Source organism: Mustelus asterias, chromosome 8 (genome assembly GCF_964213995.1).
Source record: "Mustelus asterias chromosome 8, sMusAst1.hap1.1, whole genome shotgun sequence".
NCBI classification, from domain to species: domain Eukaryota; kingdom Metazoa; phylum Chordata; class Chondrichthyes; order Carcharhiniformes; family Triakidae; genus Mustelus; species Mustelus asterias.
The window spans coordinates 128,519,498-128,541,082 of NC_135808.1; the positions used below are offsets into that span (position 1 = coordinate 128,519,498).

The 21,585-nt window shown below is 46.4% G+C and overlaps 1 protein-coding gene across 5 annotated transcripts in view; it reads right to left on the reverse strand.

The window, feature by feature from the left end:
* LOC144497554 (interferon-induced protein 44-like) overlaps positions 1-21,585 on the reverse strand; it is a 56,478-nt gene that overhangs the window by 16,481 nt on the left and 18,412 nt on the right. For 4 of the 5 annotated variants that reach the window (XM_078218974.1, XM_078218976.1, XM_078218978.1 and 1 more), the window contains 3 exons: positions 17,106-17,591; positions 4,799-4,838; positions 4,372-4,567 (listed from right to left, as the gene is read on the reverse strand). In XM_078218974.1, the coding sequence (XP_078075100.1) occupies positions 4,372-4,567; positions 4,799-4,838; positions 17,106-17,583 (714 nt within the window). In that variant the 5' untranslated portion in view covers positions 17,584-17,591. The remainder of the gene's footprint in view (positions 1-4,371; positions 4,568-4,798; positions 4,839-17,105; positions 17,592-21,585) is intronic. The other variant, XM_078218977.1, reaches the window with a different exon arrangement.

Below are 21,585 nucleotides of genomic sequence, written 5' to 3' on the forward strand. Positions count from 1 at the left end.
ACATCACGCTGTTTCGGGCGCGGTGCCGATCGCGGCCATTTTATGTGCTTGGTAAAGGGGGAACGGGCACGGAGACGGTCGTGGATCGCACTACTTGCCTCACGCCCGACTTTACCAAGTTTTTGCGCCCGAAAATGTTGGTAAAATCAGGCCCTAGGATTCCAGAAGAAGTACTGGATTGAACTGGTTCTGTTATATGTCACATGAGTCTCTAATGAAATATGGCCCCATGGAACACTTACGCATTAGGCATTAGCTCCTAACTAAGTAGTTCCTAGTTATTTATGATATTTCCAGATAATACCACAATATGTAATACTCCCAATACCCATCAGAAAGATTAGCATGCAAAACATTGCTAAAAATGACCAGCTTCTTGTTCTTTGGGTCATCTAAGGCTATGTTGTCCAATAAGCTTTTGATATTTGCAAAATTGTGCTGATCAGGTCACCAAATTTACCACATGATTTAAAATATATGCAATGTTCATAAAACAAAGAAGTAATCTTTTGAAAAATAAGGTTGAGGTTTTACACCGTCAGCAGTCAAGACTGAAACGCTCACAGCCAGGAGAAGGATAACAGCTGCAATTATTCCACATTGCAAGCCTGCTTTGTGCACTCTCAAAGGGTGGTGACAATCTGTTGACTGAGTTGTTCTGTTTCTGGTCGCGTGCTCCAGTTTATTACAAAAAAAATAACATTTCTACATAAACCGTCTCTACTTTCTCAGAATTGACATTTTAGGAGACATGGAAAGAAAAATCAATAAAACTATTTATTAATTTCTGCACTCCAGTTTTTGACTTGTTCATGTTCTCTCACCTGCCATTTCTCATGGCCAACGCTCCGTAATCTCATAGAGTCATAGAGGTTTACAGCATGGAAACAGGCTCTTCGGCCCAACTTGTCCATGCTGCCCTTTTTTTTAAACCCCTAAGCTAATCCCAATTGCCCACATTTGGCCCATATCCCTCTATACCCATCTTACCCATGTAACTGCCTAAATGCTTTATAAAAGACAAAATTGTACTCGCCTCTACTATTATCTCTAGCAGCTTGTTCCAGACACTCATCACCCTCTGTGTGAAAAAATCGCCCCTCTGGACACTTTTGTATCTCTCCCCTCTCACCTTAAACCTGTGCCCTCTAGTTTTAGACTCTCCTACCTTTGGGAAAAGATATTGACTATCTAGCTGATCTGTGCCCCTCATTATTTTATAGACCTCTATAAGATCACCCCTCAGCCTTCTACGCTCCAGAGAAAAAAGTCAGTCTATCTAGCCTCTCTTTATAACTCAAACCATCAAGTCCTGGTAGCATCCCAGTGAATCTTTTCTGCACTCTTTTTAGTTTAATAATATCCTTTCTATAATAGGGTAACCAGAACTGTACACAGTATTCCAAGTGTGGCTGGCCTTACCAATGTCTTGTACAACTTCAACAAGACGTCCCAACTCCTGTATTCAATATTCTGACCGATGGAACTAAGTATGCTGAATGACTTCTTCACCACTCTGTCCACCTGTGACTCCACTTTCAAGGAGCTATGAACATGTACCCCTAGATCTCTTTGTTCTGTAACTCTCCCCAATGCCCTACCATTAACTGAGTAAGTCCTACCCTGGTTCAATCTACCAAAATGCATCACCTCGCATTTATCTAAATTAAACTCCATCTGCCATTCGTCAGCCCACTGGCCCAATTGATCAAGATCCTGTTGCAATCGGAGATAACTTTCTTCACTGTCCACTATGCCACCAATCTTGGCATCATCTGCAAACTTACTAACCATGCTTCCTATATTCTCATTCAAATCATTAATATAAATGACAAACAACAGTGGACCCAGCACTGATCCCTGAGGCACACCGCTGGTCACAGGCCTCCAGTTTGAAAAACACCCCTCTACAACCACCCTCTGGCTTCTGTCAAGAAGCCAATTTTGTATCCATTTAGATACCTCACTCTGGATCCCATGAGATTTAACCTTATGCAACAACCTACTATGCGGTACCTTGTCAAAGACCTTGCTAAAGTCCATGTAGATAACATCAACTGCACTGCCCTCATCTACATTCTTGGTTACCCCTTCAAAAAACTCAATCAAATTTGTGAGACATGATTTTCCACCCTCAAAGCCATGCTGACTGTCCCTAATCAGTCCTTGCATCTCTAAATGCCTGTAGATCCTGTCTCTCAAAATACCTTCCAACAACTTACCCACCACAGATGTGAGGCTCACTGGCCTGTAGTTCCCAGGCTTTTCCCTGCAGCCCTTTTTAAACAAAGGAACAACATTTGCCATTCTCCAATCTTCAGGCACCTCACCCGTGACTATCGATGATTCAAATATCTCGGCTAGGGGACCTGCAATTTCCTCCCTAGCCTCCCACAATGTCCTGAGATACACTTCATTAGTTCCTGTGGATTTATCTACCTTGACACACTTTTAAGACTTCCAGCACTTCTTTCTCTGTAATATGTACACTCCTCAAGACATCACTATTTATTTCCTCAAGTTCCCTAACATCCATGCGTTTCTTAACAGTAAATACTGATGAGAAATACTCATTTAGGATCTCATCCATCCCTTGTGGATCCACGCATAGATGACATTGTTGATCCTGAAGAGGCCCTACTCTCTCCCTTGTCCCTCATTTGCCCTTTATGTATTTGAAAAAGTTCTTTGGATTCTCCTTTGCCTTATCTGCCAAAACAATCTTGTGTCCCCTTTTTGCCCTCCTGATTTCTCTCTTAACTCTACTCCTACACTCCCTTAAACTCTTTAAGGGATTCACTTGATCCCAGCTGCCTATGCATGTCATGTGCCTCTTTCTTCTTCTTGACCAGGGCCTCAATATCCCGAGTCATCCAGGATTCCCTATTTCTGCCAGCCTTGCCCTTCATTCTAAGAGGAATGTTTTTACCCTGAACCCTGGTTAACACACTTTTGAAAGCCCACTTAGCAGACGTTCCTTTGCCAAACTTAAGGGCATACTCGCCAACATTAAGGACATTTAAATGGTCATTGGATAAACATTTGGATGATATTGGAATAGTGTAGGTTAGATGGGCTTTAGATTGGTTTCACAGGTCGGCGCAACAGAGGGCCGAAGGGCCTGTACTGCGCTGGAATGTTCCATGTTTGCCTTCCCACAGACTCCCCCAATTAACTTTTGAAAGTTCCTGCCTGATACCATCAAAATTGGCCTTGCTCCAATTTAGAATTTTAACTTTTCTCTCCTTTTACACTAATTACATTCTGTTCCTTTCAATAGACCTATTAAGATCAAAGCTGACTGCATTTAGATGTTGCTACACCACTCAAACTTGCTAAAGTTGTCCACCTTAACTCTCATTGGCAGCCATGCAACACAGTCCACCACTCATGCATCTCGACTGTTAAGCAAAAAATGGCAAATACCACCTAAACAAAAGCAAACCTTTCAATCGGCATCCATCCCCTGTGTCACTTTAATTATGTTCCTTTGTAGCATCTTACTGGTGTCATGCTGTCTGTAACTGGTGTCCCGTATTGTTACTGAAGCAGTATAAATGACATCATGTTGCTTTTTTATCTGGACTAATGCAGTGTCCTGGGGTTTTATGATCCTTTGGGAATTGCTGAGTGAAGCTTGACTGAGGATGATTGACAGGTCAGGCGATATGCCTGGGAACAGCTATTATTCTTTATAGAGCATTCCAAGTTTTAGTTTTGGGTCAGTTGCTGCTAGAAGCTGGTGAAAGAAAGCAGTGTCTCTGCCTCTGTCTCTCTTTCCACAGGTTTGCTGAAAGTTCCCAGACTGGGAAGCCTCAGAGTTTTAGTCCAACATTCAAAGGACCAATTCACAGCAGGAGTTAAAAATCTGCAAAATCCAGCATCACGTGAGCACACTTGTCTTTTGTGCCAAGTCCAAAGAAGGGTGTCTGTCTGTGTGCTGATGTTTGACTTGGAACAACAGAGATAGCTAGCTGTTAAGAATTATATTGTGTCATATTTAAATTTTGTAATTGGTAAACGTTATTCTAATTTTCTTTGTTACATTTTAATTGTGTTTTGAAATAAACTTTGTTTGATGAAAGCTTCCTAGTGGGTCACTTGAATCATACGTGGAGTGAAACATCTTATGCTCACCCTAATGCCAAAATCAAATATAAAACTTAGGGTCTAGGCTAACTTCACAAAACACCTTGGAGTTTCTGGCCCGGGTCTTAACACCCCCAGTAATCATTATTGATGTTAACACATAATGAACAGTGCATCAAACGATGTCTAAGCCGACAGAATATCATCTCAGCAACAAAGATAGGCAGCAAAATACATTAATGAAGAAAAGCAAAGCCCTTCTGATTGTATTTCTCCCTTTACCATTGTCGTTGTGCTTGTTGGTCCGCTTCCAGCCAAAACACGACTGGTGACATGGCCACGGAAAATCGAATTGACCGAGTTGATGAAGCTGGACTTTCCTGCTCCAATTGGTCCGATGAGCAAAACCCGTGCCTTAGACACAGAGCTCATGTATGGTTTATAGCTCTCAATGAAATTAATCTGTTCTTGTCTTTTCCTGTTGGAAAGAATATTTATATGAATGAATATTGGAACTTTAATAACCAAACTGATGGATTTCTTAGACTGTTCCGCTGGCTGATAGTTTGGTTAATAAGGTAGAAGCATTATTTCAATGGAGCTGATCTTAACTATTTTTACTATGGACCAGCAGTGGGAACCATGCCCATCTACACACCCAGTCACCTCCTCAGAAAATTCATTCAGAACTGGCCATGAAGGGACTTACCCTGTTGTCCAAGTTAGATGTCTCCAGGGAGTTTTTAACTCTGGAAAACACAAGGAAATATCAAACAATAACAAAAACAACAACTGATGAACACACTAGAAACAGCGTGCAGTGTTCCAAAGGGTGCACCAAAACCCACATCAAACACTAGAGAAATCAGTAAGTACAATCAAAGTAGCACCATGATTAACAGAGGGTTCAAAGGAACAGAAAACAACCAGGATTTGCTCTAACATAATCAACTAGAAATTACAATCAAAGAGATTTAGATCATAAAAATTAAATAAAAACACTCCAATGAACCTTCCTACATGATGGGTGGCATGGTGGCACAGTGGTTAGCACTGCTGCTTCACAGCGCCAGGGACCCAGGTTCGATTCCGAGCTTGGGTCACTGTCTGCGTGGAGTTTGCACGTTCTCCCCATGTCTGCGTGGGTTTCCTCCGGGTGCTCCGGTTTCCTCCCACACTCCAAAGATGTGCGAGTTAGGTTGATTGGCCATGTTAACTTGCCCCTTTGTGTCAGGGGGTCTCGCAGGGCAAATACCTTGGGTTATGGGGATAGGGCCTGGGTAGAATTATTGTCGGTGCAGGCTCGATGGGCCAAATGGCCTCCTTCTGTACTGTAGGGATTCTATGATTCTATGAATAGTGATGTTAACACTGGAGGAACAGCTCATTGGTGAGTAGCTGATGGGGGCGAAAGGATCAAATGTGGAAAGATGTGCTTTATCAAAGAGTAGAGACAAAGATAAGAGTGAAAAATTATAATATGGGAAATGAGGGACAGAGAATGGCAGGAAGGGACCGAAAAAAAGAAGAATGCACCAAAAATCAAGATATTATAAAAATAACAAAAAGACAAAACTAAAGGCTCTGAATGCCTATTGTATTCGTGACAAAGTGAACAAATTAACAGTGCACATTGAAGTAAATAAATATGATCTGATAGCCATTACAGAGATGTGGCTACAGGGTGACAAGGATTGGGTCCCGAATATAGAGGGGTATATGACATTCAAGAAGAATAGGAAGCTAGGTGAAGGTGGTGGGGTAGCGCTGTTAACCAAGGATGGCATTGGTGCAATAGAGATGACCTTGGATCAGGAGATCCGGATGTTGGAATTGTTTGGGTGGAGATGAGGAACATATGGGGAATAGTAGGGGAAAGGAGTCACACGTGGGAATGGTCAACAGGCCCCCTAACTAACCACAATTAGGACAAAGTGTACAAGAAGAAATATTGGGGGCTTGTGATAAAGGGACAGCAATAGTCATGGGAGACTTTAATCTGCAAGTAAACTGGAACAATCAGATTGGCATGAGTCGCTCATAGAATGCTCTTGAGATATTTTCTTAGAACAACACATTCTGGAACCGACCAGTGAACAGATTGTATCCAAATTGGTATTGTGTGACGTGACCGGATTAATGAATGACCTCAGAGTAAAGGCACCCTTAAGTAACAGTGACCACATAGGCCCACAACTTGCTGGCTCCCCAGCATCAGATTTGAGGGGGGGGTTCCCCAATGTTGCGCTGGGGAATCCCTCAAGGAAGGGTTTACCCGGCAATTGTCCAGAAGTGCTAACTGCCCGGGACAATTATGTTGGGCTGGGAACCATCCGACAAAGCGAATTAAATAATTCTGCCTGGTTCTGCCTGTTTTACCCTCAGGGGACGGATTTTTCTGTTTTTGTTTTCAAAGTGTTTGCTCAGGTGGGAAAAGTGGAGCCTAGCATGCCAGCTCCCCAAATGAAGCTCCCCAGAGCACACCCCTCCCCCCCCCCAGTACTGCCCCCCCATGCCACCCTGGTAGTGCCGGGCCCTTTCCCTCTCCAGGGGGCTATACTTAGTTCTGCACCCTCCCCCAGGTGGGTTCCCTTTGCTTGCTTCAAGTTTTTAAAGAGCAGTTATAAACCTCACCAACAGGGGAATTGCAAATGTAAGGGGTTGATGTGGTGGGGAACCTCGCTAATTCCATTTAAATGTATTAAAATGAGACTCCAACACTTCCTGGGTGGGAAACCCATTAATTCACTGGTGAGGCGGCGAGGGGAATCAGTGAATGAGATCTCGCCAGCTCGAAACTTGTTTTCCAAATCTAGCAGGATTTTGTACCCACATCGATGTTCACACATGTGGTGGGTGCATGTGCAAATCTGTGGCCATAGTTACTGTGAAAGAGCTAAAGAAGCATTTCTAACTTCAGAGTAACTATTTTAAACACTCAGACAGAGCCCCACAAGGTACACCCCCCACACCCCAGTGCAGCCCACACTACCCCTAAATAAGCACTCCATCCGTATAGGATACTCCGCACCCCCTTGACCTGACTCCTCTGACATGATAAGGTCCGACCCCACGCCAGCCCGACTGCCACTTCCCCATAATCCCAACCCGTTCCCACGCCCCTGCCCACATCCCCTCCCAGTGTCTGACTCCACCTTGATATCCAAACCTCCAGTTTACTTCCACAGTCCGAAAGATGTGCTGGTTAGGTGCATTGTCCATGCTAAATTGTCCCTCAGTGTTACCCGAACAGGAGCCGGAGTGTGGCGACTTGGGGATTTTCACAGTAACTTTATTGCAGTGTTAATGTAAGCCTACTTGTGACACTAATAAATAAACTTAAAACTTAAAAGACAACTTACGCTGGAGCTGCTCCCATCTAGTTAGTTGGGAGGAGATTTGATGGAGGTATACAAAAGATTGAGGTCATTGCACAGATATGACAGGTGTAGAGTCAGAGAATGTGATGGAGATCAAAATAGGTGGGCACGGTGGCACAATGGTTAGCACTGCTGCCTCATAACGCCAGGGACCGGGGTTCGATTCCCGCTTGGGTAACTGTCTGTGTGGAGTTTGCACGTTCTCCCCGTGTCTGTGTGGGTTTCCTCCAGGTGCTGCGGTTTCCTTCCACAGTCCAAAGATGTGTACGTTAGGTGAATTGGCCATGCTAAATTCTCCCTCAGTGTACTCAAACAGGCGCTGGAGTGTGGCGACTAGGGGATTTTCACAGTAATTTTATTTCACTGTGAATGTAAGCCTTACTTGTGGCTAATAAATAAACTTTTTAGGTGGTCTTAGTGATGGCGTGAAATTGAGGTCAGAGGTGCATCTGACAGTCAAACAGGACAGACTTTCTTAATCTCCGAATGGCACAATTCTACCTCATTTCTTTTGATTTGATTAGATTTGATTTGATTTATTATTGTCACATTTATTAACATACAGTGAAAAGTATTGTTTCTTGCGTGCTATACAGACAAAACATACCGTTCATAGAGAAGGAAAGGAGAGAGTGCAGAGTGTAGTGTTACAGTCATAGCTAGGGTGCAGAGAAAGATCAACTTAATGCAAGGTAAGCCCATTCAAGAGTCTAACAGCAGTAGGGAAGAAGTTGTTCTTGAGTCAGTTGGTACGTGGCCTGACTTTTGTATCTTTTTCCTGAAGGAAGAAGGTGGAAGAGAGAATGTCCGGGGTGCGTGGATCCTTAATTATGCTGGCTGCTTTGCCGAGGCAGCAAGAAGTGTAGAGTCTAAACTGCAGCAGCAGTTTAGGGAGTTAGGTAGAAATTTAAAAAGCAGGACCTCTAGGGTTGTAATCTCAGGATTACTCCCTGTGCCACGTGCTAGTGAGGCTAGGAATAGGAAGATAGTGCAGCTCAACATGTGGCTAAACAGCTGGTGTAGGAGGAAGGGTTTCAGATATCTGGACCATTGGGTCAGATGGGTCCTCCAGGGCAGGTGGGACCTGTACAAGAAGGACAGGTCGCATCTAAACTGGAAGGGCACAAATATTCGGGCCGGGAGGTTTGCTAGTGTCACACGGAAGGATTTAAACTAGTTTGGCAGGGGGGTGGGAACCAAAGTAAAGGTGAATTAGTTAAAGGGGAACCAGACAATAGGGCCAGTAAGACTCAGAGAAACAGCAGGCAGGGTGGGATTGCTAATCAGAGAGGGTCTGGTGATAGGGAGTGCATTTGTTTCAATGCGAGAACTGTAACAGGAAGGCAGATGAACTTAGAGCTTGGATTAGTACTAGGAACTACGATGTTGTTGCCATTACAGAGAATTGGTTAAGGGAAGGACAGGATTGGCAGCTTAACATTCCAGGATACAGATATTTCATGCGGGATAGAGGGGGATGTAAAAGGGGTGGGGGAGTTGCACTACTGGTTAAGGAGACTATCACAGCTGTACTCCGGGAGAACGCTTCGGAGGGCTCATACAGCGAGGCAATATGGGTAGAGCTCAGGAATAGGAAAGGTGTAGTCACAATGTTGGGGGTTTACTATAGGCCACCCAACTGCCAGCGGGAGATTGAGAAACAGATATATAGGCAGATTTTGGCAAGGTGTAAAAGTAACAGGGTTGTTGTCGTGGGAGATTTTAATTTCTCCTATATTGACTGGGACTCACTTAGTGCAAGGGGTGTGGGTAGGGCAGAGTTTGTAAGGAACATTCTGGAGGACTTCCAGAAACAGTATGTAGATAGTCCAACTAGGGAAGGGGCTATACTGGACCTGGTATTGCAGAATGAGCCCGGCCAAGTGGTTGATGTTTCAGTAGGGGAGCAGTTCGGGAACAGTGACCACAATTCAGTAAACTTTAAGATACTGATGGATAAAGATAAGTGTAGTCCTCAAGTGAAGGTGCTAAATTAGGGGAAGGTTAATTACAACAATATGAGGCAGGAACTGAAGAATGTAGATTGGGGGCAGATGTTTGAGGGCAAATCAACATCTGGCATGTGGGAGGCTTTCAAATGTAAGTTGATAGGAATTCAGGCCCGGCACATTCCTGTAAGGATGAAGGATAAGTATGGCAAGTTTTGGGAAACTTGGATAACGAGAAATATTGTGAGCCTAGTCAAAGAGAAAAAGGAAGCATTTGTCAAAGCTAGGAGGCTGGGAACACATGAAGCAAGTGTGGAATACAAGGAAAGTAGAAAGAAGAGTAAGCAAGGAGTAAGAAGGGCTAAAAGGGGTCATGAAAAAGCATTGGCCAGCAGGATTAAGGAAAATCCCAAGGCTTTTTATACATATATAAAGAGCAAGAGGGTAGCCAAGGAGAAGGTTGGCCCACTCAAGGACAAGGGAGGGAATCTATGCGTGGAGCCAGAAGAAATGGACGAGGTATTAAATGAGTACTTTGCGTCAGTATTCATAGAACATAGAAAGCCACAGCACAAACAGGCCCTTCGGCCCACAAGTTGCGCTGATCATATCCCTACCTCTAGGCCTATCTATAGCCCTCAATCCCATTAAATCCCATGTACTCATCCAGAAGTCTCTTAAAAGACCCCAACGAGTTTGCCTCCACCACCACCGACGTCAGCCGATTCCACTCACCCACCACCCTCTGAGTGAAAAACTTACCCCTGACATCTCCTCTGTACCTACCCCCCAGCACCTTAAACCTGTGTCCTCTTGTAGCAACCATTTCAGCCCTTGGAAATAGCCTCTGAGAGTCTACCCTATCCAGACCTCTCAACATCTTGTAAACCTCTATCAGGTCACCTCTCATCCTTCGTCTCTCCAGGGAGAAGAGACCAAGCTCCCTCAACCTATCCTCATAAGGCATGCCCCCCAATCCAGGCAACATCCTTGTAAATCTCCTCTGCACCCTTTCAATGGCTTCAACATCTTTCCTGTAATGAGGTGACCAGAACTGCGCGCAGTACTCCAAAAGAACAAAGAACAAAGAACAGTACAGCACAGGAAACAGGCCCTTCGGCCCTCCAAGCCTGTGCCGCTCCTTGGTCCAACTAGACCAATCGTTTGTATCCCTCCATTCCCAGGCTGCTCATGTGACTATCCAGGCAAGTCTTAAACGATGTCAGCGTGCCTGCCTCCACCACCCTACTTGGCAGCGCATTCCAGGCCCCCACCACCCTCTGTGTAAAAAACGTCCCTCTGATGTCTGAGTTATACTTCGCCCATCTCAGCTTGAGCCCGTGACCCCTCGTGATCGTCACCTCCGACCTGGGAAAAAGCTTCCCACTGTTCACCCTATCTATACCCTTCATAATCTTGCATACCTCTATTAGATCTCCCCTCATTCTCCGTCTTTCCAAGGAGAACAACCCCAGTCTACCCAATCTCTCCTCATAGCTAAGACCCTCCATACCAGGCAACATCCTGGTAAACCTTCTCTGCACTCTCTCCAATGCCTCCACGTCCTTCTGGTAGTGCGGCGACCAGAACTGGATGCAGTACTCCAAATGTGGCCTAACCAGCGTTCTATACAGCTGCATCATCAGACTCCAGCTTTTATACTCTATACCCCGTCCTATAAAGGCAAGCATACCATATGCCTTCTTCACCACCTTCTCCACCTGTGTTGCCACCTTCAAGGATTTGTGGACTTGCACACCTAGGTCCCTCTGTGTTTCTATACTCCTGATGACTCTGCCATTTATTGTATAACTCCTCCCTACATTATTTCTTCCAAAATGCATCACTTCGCATTTATCCGGATTAAATTCCATCTGCCACCTCTCCGCCCAATTTTCCAGCCTATCTATATCCTGCTGTATTGCCCGACAATGCTCTTCGCTATCCGCAATTCCAGCCATCTTCGTGTCATCCGCAAACTTGCTGATTACACCAGTTACACCTTCTTCCAAATCATTTATATATATCACAAATAGCAGAGGTCCCAGTACAGAGCCCTGCGGAACACCACTGGTCACAGACCTCCAGCCGGAAAAAGACCCTTCGACCACTACCCTCTGTCTCCTATGGCCAAGCCAGTTCTCCACCCATCTAGCCACTTCTCCTTGTATCCCATGAGCCTTAACCTTCTTAACCAACCTGCCATGTGGGACCTTGTCAAATGCCTTACTGAAATCCATATAGACGACATCCACGGCCCTTCCTCCATCAACCGTTTTTGTCACTTCCTCAAAAAACTCCACCAAATTTGTAAGGCACGACCTCCCTCTCACAAAACCATGCTGTCTGTCACTAATGAGATTGTTCCGTTCTAAATGCACATACATCCTGTCTCTAAGAATCCTCTCCAACAACTTCCCCACCACGGACGTCAAGCTCACCGGCCTATAATTTCCTGGGTTATCCCTGCTACCCTTCTTAAACAACGGGACCACATTCGCTATCCTCCAATCCTCAGGGACCTCACCCGTGTCCAAAGAAGCGACAAAGATTTCCGTCAGAGGCCCAGTAATTTCACCTCTCGTCTCCCTGAGCAGTCGAGGATAGATGCCATCAGGCCCTGGGGCTTTGTCAGTTTTAATGTTCCCTAAAAAACCTAACTCTTCCTCTCTTGTAATGGAGATTTTCTCTAACGGGTCAACACCTCCCTCCGAGACACTCCCGGTTAACACGCCCCTCTCCTTCGTGAATACCGATGCAAAGTATTCATTTAGGATCTCCCCTATTCCCTTGGGTTCTAAGCATAATTCCCCTCCTTTGTCCCTGAGAGGTCCGATTTTCTCCCTGACAACTCTTTTGTTCCTAACGTATGAATAGAATGCCTTAGGATTCTCCTTAATCCTGCCTGCCAAGAACATCTCGTGACCTCTTTTTGCCCTTCTAACTCCCCGTTTGAGATCTTTCCTACTCTCTCTGTATTCCTCCAGAGCTCCATCTGTTTTCAGTTGCCTGGACTTAACGTACGCCTCCCTTTTCATTTTAATCAGATCCTCAATTTCCCTGGTTATCCACGGCTCTCGAATCCTACCTTTCCTATCTTTCCTTTTTACAGGCACATGCCTATCCTGCAGCCTTATCAATAGTTCCTTAAAAGACTCCCACATGCCAGACGCGGACTTACCCTCGAACATCCTCTCCCAATCAACATCCACCAATTCCTGCCTAATCCGGCTATAGTCAGCCTTTCCCCAATTTAGCACCCTGCCCGTAGGACAGCACTCATCCTTGTCCATTACTATCCTAAAGTTAACGGAGTTGTGGTCACTATTTGCCACATGTTCCCCTACCGAAACTTTGACGACCTGACCGGGCTCATTTCCCAGAACTAGGTCCAGTATAGCCCCCTCTCTAGTCGGGCTATCTACATACTGTTCCAAAGAACCTTCCAGTACACATTTTACAAATTCCTCCCCGTCCGGACCCCCAGCTCTCATCACTTTCCAGTCTGTGCCAGGGAAATTAAAGTCCCCCACTACAACAACCCTATGTTTTCTGCACCTATCCAGAATCTCCTGACATATCCTCTCCTCCACTTCCCGTGGGCTGTTGGGTGGTCTGTAGTACACCCCCAGCATAGTGACTGCACCCTTCCTGTTTCTGAGTTCCACGCACAGCGACTCAGTACATGACCCCTCTAAGTTGTCTACCCTCTGCACCGCGGTAATATGCTCCTTAACTAATATCGCTACTCCCCCACCTTTTTTAGCCCCTCCTCTGTCTCGCCTAAAACACTTATACCCCGGAATATTCAGCTGCCAGTCCTGTCCTTCTTTTAACCAAGTTTCCGTCACCGCAACCACATCCAAATTCCGCACAAGCATTAAGGCCCTAAGTTCGTCTGTTTTACCTGTTACACTCCTCGCATTGAAGCAGATGCACTCCAGACCTCCAGGCCCAGTCAGGTCCTCCTCCTCCAGAGTGCTCCTCTTCTTAGCTTGCCTTGCCCTGGCCCCCAGCTCGACCCCAGCCTCAGTATTTACTGACCTCCTGTTTTGTTCCCCACCCCCCTGCCACACTAGTTTAAATCCTGCCGAAACACTCTAGCAAAACTCCCAGCCAGGATATTTGCTCCCTTCCAGTTAAGGTGTAACCCATCCTTTCTGTACAGTTGCCATCCTGACTTGAAGATTTCCCAGTTATCTATGAATTTAAAACCCTCCCTCTTGCACCAGTCCTTTAGCCACGCGTTCAACTGTAGAATCTCCCTGTTCCGAGCCTCACTTGCACTAGGCACCGGGAGCAGTCCAGAGATTGCTACCCTGGAGGTCTTACTTTTTAGCCTAGCACCCAACTCCCTGAATTTCTCTCGTATGACCCCCCTGCTCTTCCTACCTACATCATTTCCTCCAATGTGTACAATCACATCCGTTTGACTACCTTCCTTTTTAAATATGCTTCCTACCCTCTCGGAGACATCCAGTACCCCGGCACCAGGGAGGCAGACTACCATCCTGGATTCTCGTTCAGTCCCACAGAAGCGCCTGTCCGTGCCTCTAACCATTGCGTCCCCCACAACTATCGCTCTCCTAAACCCCTTCTTTCCCTTCCGGACCCCTGAGCCTGTCTCCGTGGAGGCGATCTGGTCCTCGTGGCTTACCCCTGGAGGGTCATCCCCCTCCACAGAATCCAAAACAAGATACCTATTTTGGAGGGGGACAACCACAGGGGATCCCTCCACAGACTGCTCACTCCCTTCCCTTCTCCCATCTGTTGCCCGTCCCTTTCTTTTATGGGAGACTGCCACTGGGGTACTTTCTGGCACATCACCCTTCTGACTATTACCCCTCCTAACTGTGACCCACGTGTCGTCCTTCCGAGACCCTGGTGTCACTACCTGACTATAACTTTTATCTATTACTCTCTCATTTTCCCTAACTAAACTGAGTTCATCGAGCCTCAGCTCCAGCTCCCTTACACGATCCTTCAGGAGTTGCAGTTCCACACATCTGGCACAGATATGGACTTCCGGGAGGTAAGTTGTCTCCAGGAACTCCCACATCCCACACCGAATGCAGTATACTGGCCTCCCACTCATACCAGCCATGCCCTTTTTAGTTTTGGGGATAAAACAAAAAAGGGGGTGTAACCGAAGAAAAACAAACAAACAACCTTCCTCGCCTTCGCCGAAGCCCTGTGAGCCAAAGTCCTTTTAGCTCAAGTGGGGTCTAACCAGGGTCCTATAAAGCTGCAGCATTATCTCCCGACTCCTAAACTCAATCCCTCGATTAATGAAGGCTAGTACGCCGTACGCCTTCTTGACCGCATCCTCCACCTGCGAGGCCGATTTAAGAGTCCTATGGACCCGGACCCCAAGGTCCTTCTGATCCTCTACACTGCTAAGAATGGTACCCTTCATATTATACTGCTGCTTCATCCCATTGGATCTGCCAAAATGGATCACTACACACTTATCCGGGTTGAAGTCCATCTGCCACTTCTCCGCCCAGTCTTGCATTCTATCTATGTCTCGCTGCAACTTCTGACATCCCTCCAAACTATCCACAACACCACCTACCTTGGTGTCGTCAGCAAACTTACCAACCCATCCCTCCACTTCCTCATCCAGGTCATTTATGAAAATGACAAACATTCACCAAAGAGAAGGACTTGGTGGATGATGAATCTGGGAAAGGGTGTGTAGATAGTTTGAGTCATGTTGAGATCAAAAAGGAGGAGGTATTGGGGTTCTTGAGAAACATTAAGGTAGACAAGTCCCCAGGGCCTGATGGGATACACTCCAGAATACTGAGAGAGGCAAGGGTGGAAATTGCTGGGGCCTTGAGAGAAATCTTTGTATCCTCATTGGCTACAGGGGAGGTCCCAGAGGATTGGAGAACAGCCAATGTTGTTCCTTTGTTTAAGAAGGGTAGCAAGAATGATCCAGGTAATTACAGGCCGGTGAGCCTTACATCAGTGGTAGGGAAATTATTGGAGAGAATTCTTCGAGACAGGATTTATTCCCACTTGGAAATAAGTGGACGTATTAGCAAGAGACAACATGGTTTTGTGAAGGGGAGGTCGTGTCTCACGAACTTGATTGAGTTTTTCGAGGAAATGACGAAGATGATTGATGAGGGTAGGGCAGTGGATGTTGTCTACATGGACTTCAGTAAGGCCTTTGACAAGGTCCCTCATGGCAGACTGGTGCAGAAGATGAAGTTGCATGGGATCAGAGGTGAGCTGGCAAGGTGGATACAAAACTGGCTTGGTCAAAGAACACAGTAAGAGTTTTAACAACACCAGGTTAAAGTCCAACAGGTCTATTTGGTAGCAAATACCATTAGCTTTCGGAGCGCTGCTCCTTCGTCAGATGGAGTGGAAATGTGCTCTCAAACAGGGCACAGAGACACAAAATGACTACCATTGGTCAAAGAAGACAGAGGGTAGCAGTGGGAGAGTGCGTTTCTGAATGGAGGGCTGTGACAAGTGGTGTTCCTCAGGGATCAATGCTGGGACCTTTGCTGTTTGTAATATATATACATAAATGATTTGGAGGAAAATGTAGCTGGATTGATTAGTAAGTTTGCAGACGACACAAAGGTTGATGGATTTGCGGATAGCAATGAGGACCATCAGAGGATACAGCAGGATATAGATCAGTTGGAGACTTGGGCGGAGAGATGGCAGATGGAGTTTAATCCGGACAAATGTGAGGTAATGCATTTTGGAAGGTCTAATACAGATGGGAAATATACAGTAAATGGCAGAACCCTTAAGAGTATTGATCGGCAAAGCGATCTGGGTGTACAGGTACACAGGTCACTGAAAGTGGCAATGTAGGTGGAGAAGGTAGTCAAAAAGGCATATGGCATGCTTGCCTTCTTCGGCCGAGGTATTGAGTTTAAAAATTGGCAAGTCTGTTGCAGCTTTATAGAACCTTAGTTCGGCCGCACTTGGAATATAGTGTTGAATTCTGGTCGCCACACTACCAGAAGGATGTGGAGGCTTTGGAGAGGGTACAGAAAAGATTTACCAGGATGTTGCCTGGTATGGAGGGCATTAGATATGAGGAGAGGTTGGAGAAACAGGGTTTGTTTTCACTGGAGCGACGGAGGTTGAGGGGCGACTTGATAGAAGTCTACAAGATTATGAGAGGCATGGACAGAGTGGATAGTCAGAAGCTTTTTCCCAGGGTGGAAGAGTCAATTACTCGGGGGCATAGGTTTAAGGGGCAAGGTTTAAAGGAGATGTACGAGGCAGATCTTTTACACAGAGAGTAGTGGGTGCCTGGAACTTGTTGCCAGGAGAGGTAGTGGAACGGTAGTGACTTTTAAGGGGCGTCTTGATAAGTACATGAATGGGATGGGAATAGAGGGATATGGTCCCCGGAAGGGTAGGGGGTTTTAGTTAAGTCGGGCAGCATGGTCGGCGCAGGCTTGGAGGGCCGAAGGGCCTGTTCCTGTGCTGTAATTTTCTTTGTTCTTTGATGGAAGGCTGGTTTGCGTGATGGATTGGACTACATTCATGACCTTTTGTAGTTCCTTGCGGTCTTGGGCAGAGCAGGAGCCATACCAAGCTGTGATGCATCCGAAAGAATGCTTTCTATGGTGCATCTGTAAAAATTGGTGAGAGTCGTGGCTGACATGCCAAATTTCCTTTGTCTCTCGTAAAATGAAAAGGTCCTTACCTTCCACACGGTAAGCTTCGCACTCAATAAGCAGTTTATCGTTCACAGCAAGGAAATTGCTCTCACTTTTGTTGAGAAAACTATATTGTCCGTAGGTTTCTCTGCTCTTAAGCAGATGTAAGAGGCTGTATCCAAAATGAGAAAGAGCTTGCCGATTACTCCAGAGAGTCACAGCATCTTTTTTTACAGCATACACTGGCACCTTTCCTTCTGACGGGATTCGAAAGAGAAAAGTCTTGTTATCCACTTGATCAGAACAATCACCAAAATCTGTGCCTCTGTAACCTCCAAAAATGAAACCTGACTTGTTATAGCCGACAGTTATTGTTGGTCCTTGTTTATCACATTTTGCATGGAAAGCATCATCATCAAATCCATGGACAGTCGCTTTGTAAAGTAAATGTAAGTTTACTTTCCCAAGGAGTTGGGACAACTCTTTCCGATTTGCTGTAGTGAGCAGTGACGTTACATCAGACATGCTGAAAACTGAAAAAAACAAAGAATTGATTCAGATTGATTTTATCCACTGAAAGAGCTTGAATTTAACTCTCCATCCGTGGGATTCCCAGCGGGGGCCCAAGGTCTGGCAGAACCCGGAAATCGGGAATCTTGCAGACAAGATTGTGATCCCCGATTTTCGCTGTCCAGCACCGGCGACATGATCAGGTTCATGGCCAAAATGGGAGAGAACCTGAGTTGAATCGTAGAATCCCTACAATGCAGAAAGAGGCCACTCGGCCCATTGAAACTTCACCGACCACAGGCCCACCTCGACCCTATCCCCCCAGCCCTACACATTTACTCCACTAATCCCTCTAACCGACGCAGCCCAGGACACTAAGGGGTAATTTAGCACGGCCAATCCACTAACCCACGCATCTTTGGACACTAAGGGGCAATTTAGCATGGCCAATCCACCTAACCTGGATATCTTTGGACTGTGGGAGGAAACTGGAGCACCCAGAGGAAACCCATGCAGACACGGGGAGAATGTGCAAACTCCGCACAGACAGTGACCCAAGCTGGGAATGGAACCCGGATCCCTGTCGCTGTGAGGCAGCAGTGCTAACCACTGTGTCACCATGCTGTCCATTCATTGGTTGCATTCATTTCAATAAATTTAAATCTAATTAAAGATGCCCCTCGGCAGACCTTTCCCCACCCTCCCCCACCCCAACAAGATTTTTAAACCTCACCACCGCGGTTTACAACAGGTTCATCCCAGACGTGAACCTGTTGAGGGGATCCCTCTGGGGATGCGTAGGTCAGTACAGCCCCCAGAGGAGAGAGACATGGGCAGGCAGTGCCATGGTAATGCCCCTTGGCATTGCCAACCTGTGCCAGAGGGCAGTGCAAGGGGCAGCCCCGAGGAGGATCCTCACATGTGGGGACACATCTATGTGGGGTGAGGGCGGGGAGGGGGAGGAGGGGGGGCTGTGGACACTGTGGGCGACAGGGATGCCGCGATGATCACGGGGAGTGGGTGAGTGGATGCTGGGGGGTGATCAGTGGGATGGAGGGTGGTGTGGATTATGGTTGAATAAAATAGGATTGTTTTCACTGGAAAGACGGAGGCTGAGGGGAGACCTGATAGAGGTCTACAAAATTATGAGAGACATAGACAGGGTGGATAGTCAGAGGCTTTTTCACTGTGTGGAAGTGTCAATTATAAGGAGGCACAGGTTCAAGGTGAGGGCGGGGGGGGGGGGGGGCTGGAGTTTAAGGGAGATGTTCAGGGGAAGTTTTTCACACAGAGAGTGGTGGGTGTCCAGAACGTGCTGCCAGAGGAGGTGGTGGAAGCAGGCACATTAGCAACATTTAAGAGGCATCTGATGAAGGGGCAGCGCTTCGAAAGCTAGTGGCTTTTGCTACCAAATAAACCTGTTGGACTTTAACCTGCTGTTGTGAGACTTCTTACTGTATTTATATCAACAACATAGATGACTATGTTGGGAGGTAGAATCAGTAAGTTTGCCGATGATACAAAGATTCGCCCGGTGGTTAACAGCGAGTGTCTTGGGTTACAGGAAAATGTAGACGAGATGGTCAAATGGGTGGATAAGTGGCAGATGGAATTTAACCCTGAAAAGTGTGAGGTGATGCACTTTGGAAGGATAAGGAAGTATACTATACTGGGAAGTTCCGAAGAACAAAGGGACCTTGTCCATAATAGATCTCTGAAGGCGGAAAGGCAGGTTAATAGGGTGGTGAAAAAGGCATATGGCACACTGGCCTTTATCAGTCGGGGTATAGATTACAAAAGCAGGGAGGTCATGATGGAGTTGAAAACAGCTTTGGTGAGGCCACAGCTGGAGTACTGTGTGCAGTTCTGGGTTGCCACGTTAAAGGAAGGACGTGATTGCACTGGAGGGGGTGCAGAGGAGATTCACCGGGATGCTGCCTGGGATGGAACATTTAAGTTATAAAGAGAGGTTGGATAGGCTTGGGTTGTTTTTTCTGGAGCAGAGAAGACTGAAGGGCGACCTGATTGAGGTGTTCGAGATGAGGGGCATGGACAGGGTGGATAGGGAGCAGCTGTTCCCCTTAGTTGAAGGGTCAGTTACGAGGGGACACAAGTTAAAAGTGAGGGTGGGAGGTTTGGGGAGATTTGAGCAAAAACTTTTTTTTACCCAGAGGGTGGTGAGGGTCTGGAATGCGCTGCCTGGGAGGGTGGTGGAGGCGGGATGCCTCACATCCTTTAAAAAGTACCTGGATGAGTACTTGGCACATCATAACATTCAAGGCTATGGGCCAAGTGCTGGCAAGTGGGATTAGGTGGGCAGGTCAGGGCCTTTCATGCAGCGGTGCAGACTCGATGGGCCGAAGGGCCTTTCTGCACTGTAGTATTCTGTGATTCCGTGTGATTTCTGGCAGCCCCCACTTGAGTCGCCCGGCCCACTGCGCTGCTCTAGCTGGGAGAATCATCCCTCCCTAAGGGCTTTGGATAATTGGCCATTTAAATAATCACTATTAAATGATAATATACCCACAGTTGTGATTAATCTGTTTGTGAGCTGCATCCCACAGTGATGACCGTACCCCGAACATATACATAGAGGCTCAGAGCATCGTTCTGCACGAGAGAGGCCCTTCGGCCCACCAAGTCTGTGATTGCCAGTTCCCAGCACCTGTGCCAAACCCCTGACTGTTGTCGCATTCCAAGCCCTCATCCGAAAACGTCAGGAGGTTACCAGTCCCCACCACAGACTGGAGCTCCTCTGCTCCAGTCCCCGCCTACCTATAAGACCATAAGACATAGGAGCAGAATTAGACCACTCGGCCCATCAAGTCTGCTCCACCATTCAATCATGGCTGATACTTTTCTCGTCCCCATTTTCCTGCCTTTCCCCATAACCCCTAATCCCCTTATTAATCAAGAACCTATCTATCTCTGTCTTAAAGACACTCAATGACCTGGCCTCCACAGCCTTCTGCAGCAAAGAGTTCCACAGATTCACCACTCTCTGGCTGAAGAAATTCCTCCTCATCTCTGTTTTAAAGGATCGTCCCTTTAGCCTGAGGTTGGGCTCTCCGGTTCTAGCTTTTCCTACTAGTGGAAACATCCTCTCCACGTCCACTCTATCCAGGCCTCACAGTATCCTGTAAGTTTCAATAAGATCTCCTCTCATCGTTCTAAACTCCAACAAGTACAGACCCAGAGTCCTCAACTGTTCCTCATACGACAAGCTCTTCATTCCAGGAATCATTCTTGTGAACCTCCTCTGGACCCTTTCCAAGGCCAGCACATCCTTCCTTAGATACGGACCCAAAACTGCTCACAATACTCCAAATGGGGCCTGACCAGAGCCTTCTGCAGCCTCAGAAGTACATCCCTGCTCTTGTATTCTAGCCCTCTTGATATGAATGCTAACATTGCATTTTCCTTCCTAACTACCGACTGAACCTGCATGTTAACCTTAAGAGAATCTTGAACAATGACTCCCAAGTCCCTTTGTGTTTCTGATTTCCTAAGCATTTCCACATTTAGAAAATAGTCTATTCCTCTAATCCTCCTTCCAAAGTGCGTAACCTCACACTTTTCCACATTATATTCCATCTGCCACTTCTTTGCCCACTCTCCTAACCTGTCCAAGTCCTTCTGCAGCCCCCCTGCTTCCTCAATATTACCTGTCCCTCTACATATCTTTGTATCATCTGCAAACTTAGCAACAGTGCCTTCAGTTCCTTCTTCCAAATCGTTAATGTATATTGTGAAAAGTTGTGGTCCCAGCACTGACCCCTGAGGCACACCACTAGTCACCGGCTGCCATCCTGAAAAAGACCCCTTTATCCCCACTCTCTGCCTTCTGCCAGTCAGCCAATCCTCTATCCACACCAGGATCTTACCCTTAACACCATGGGCTCTTAACTTATTTAACAGTCTGCTATGCGACACTTTGTCAAAGGCTTTCTGGAAATCTAAATAAATCACGTCCACTGGTTCTCCTTTATCTAACTTCCTTGTTACCTCCTCAAAGAA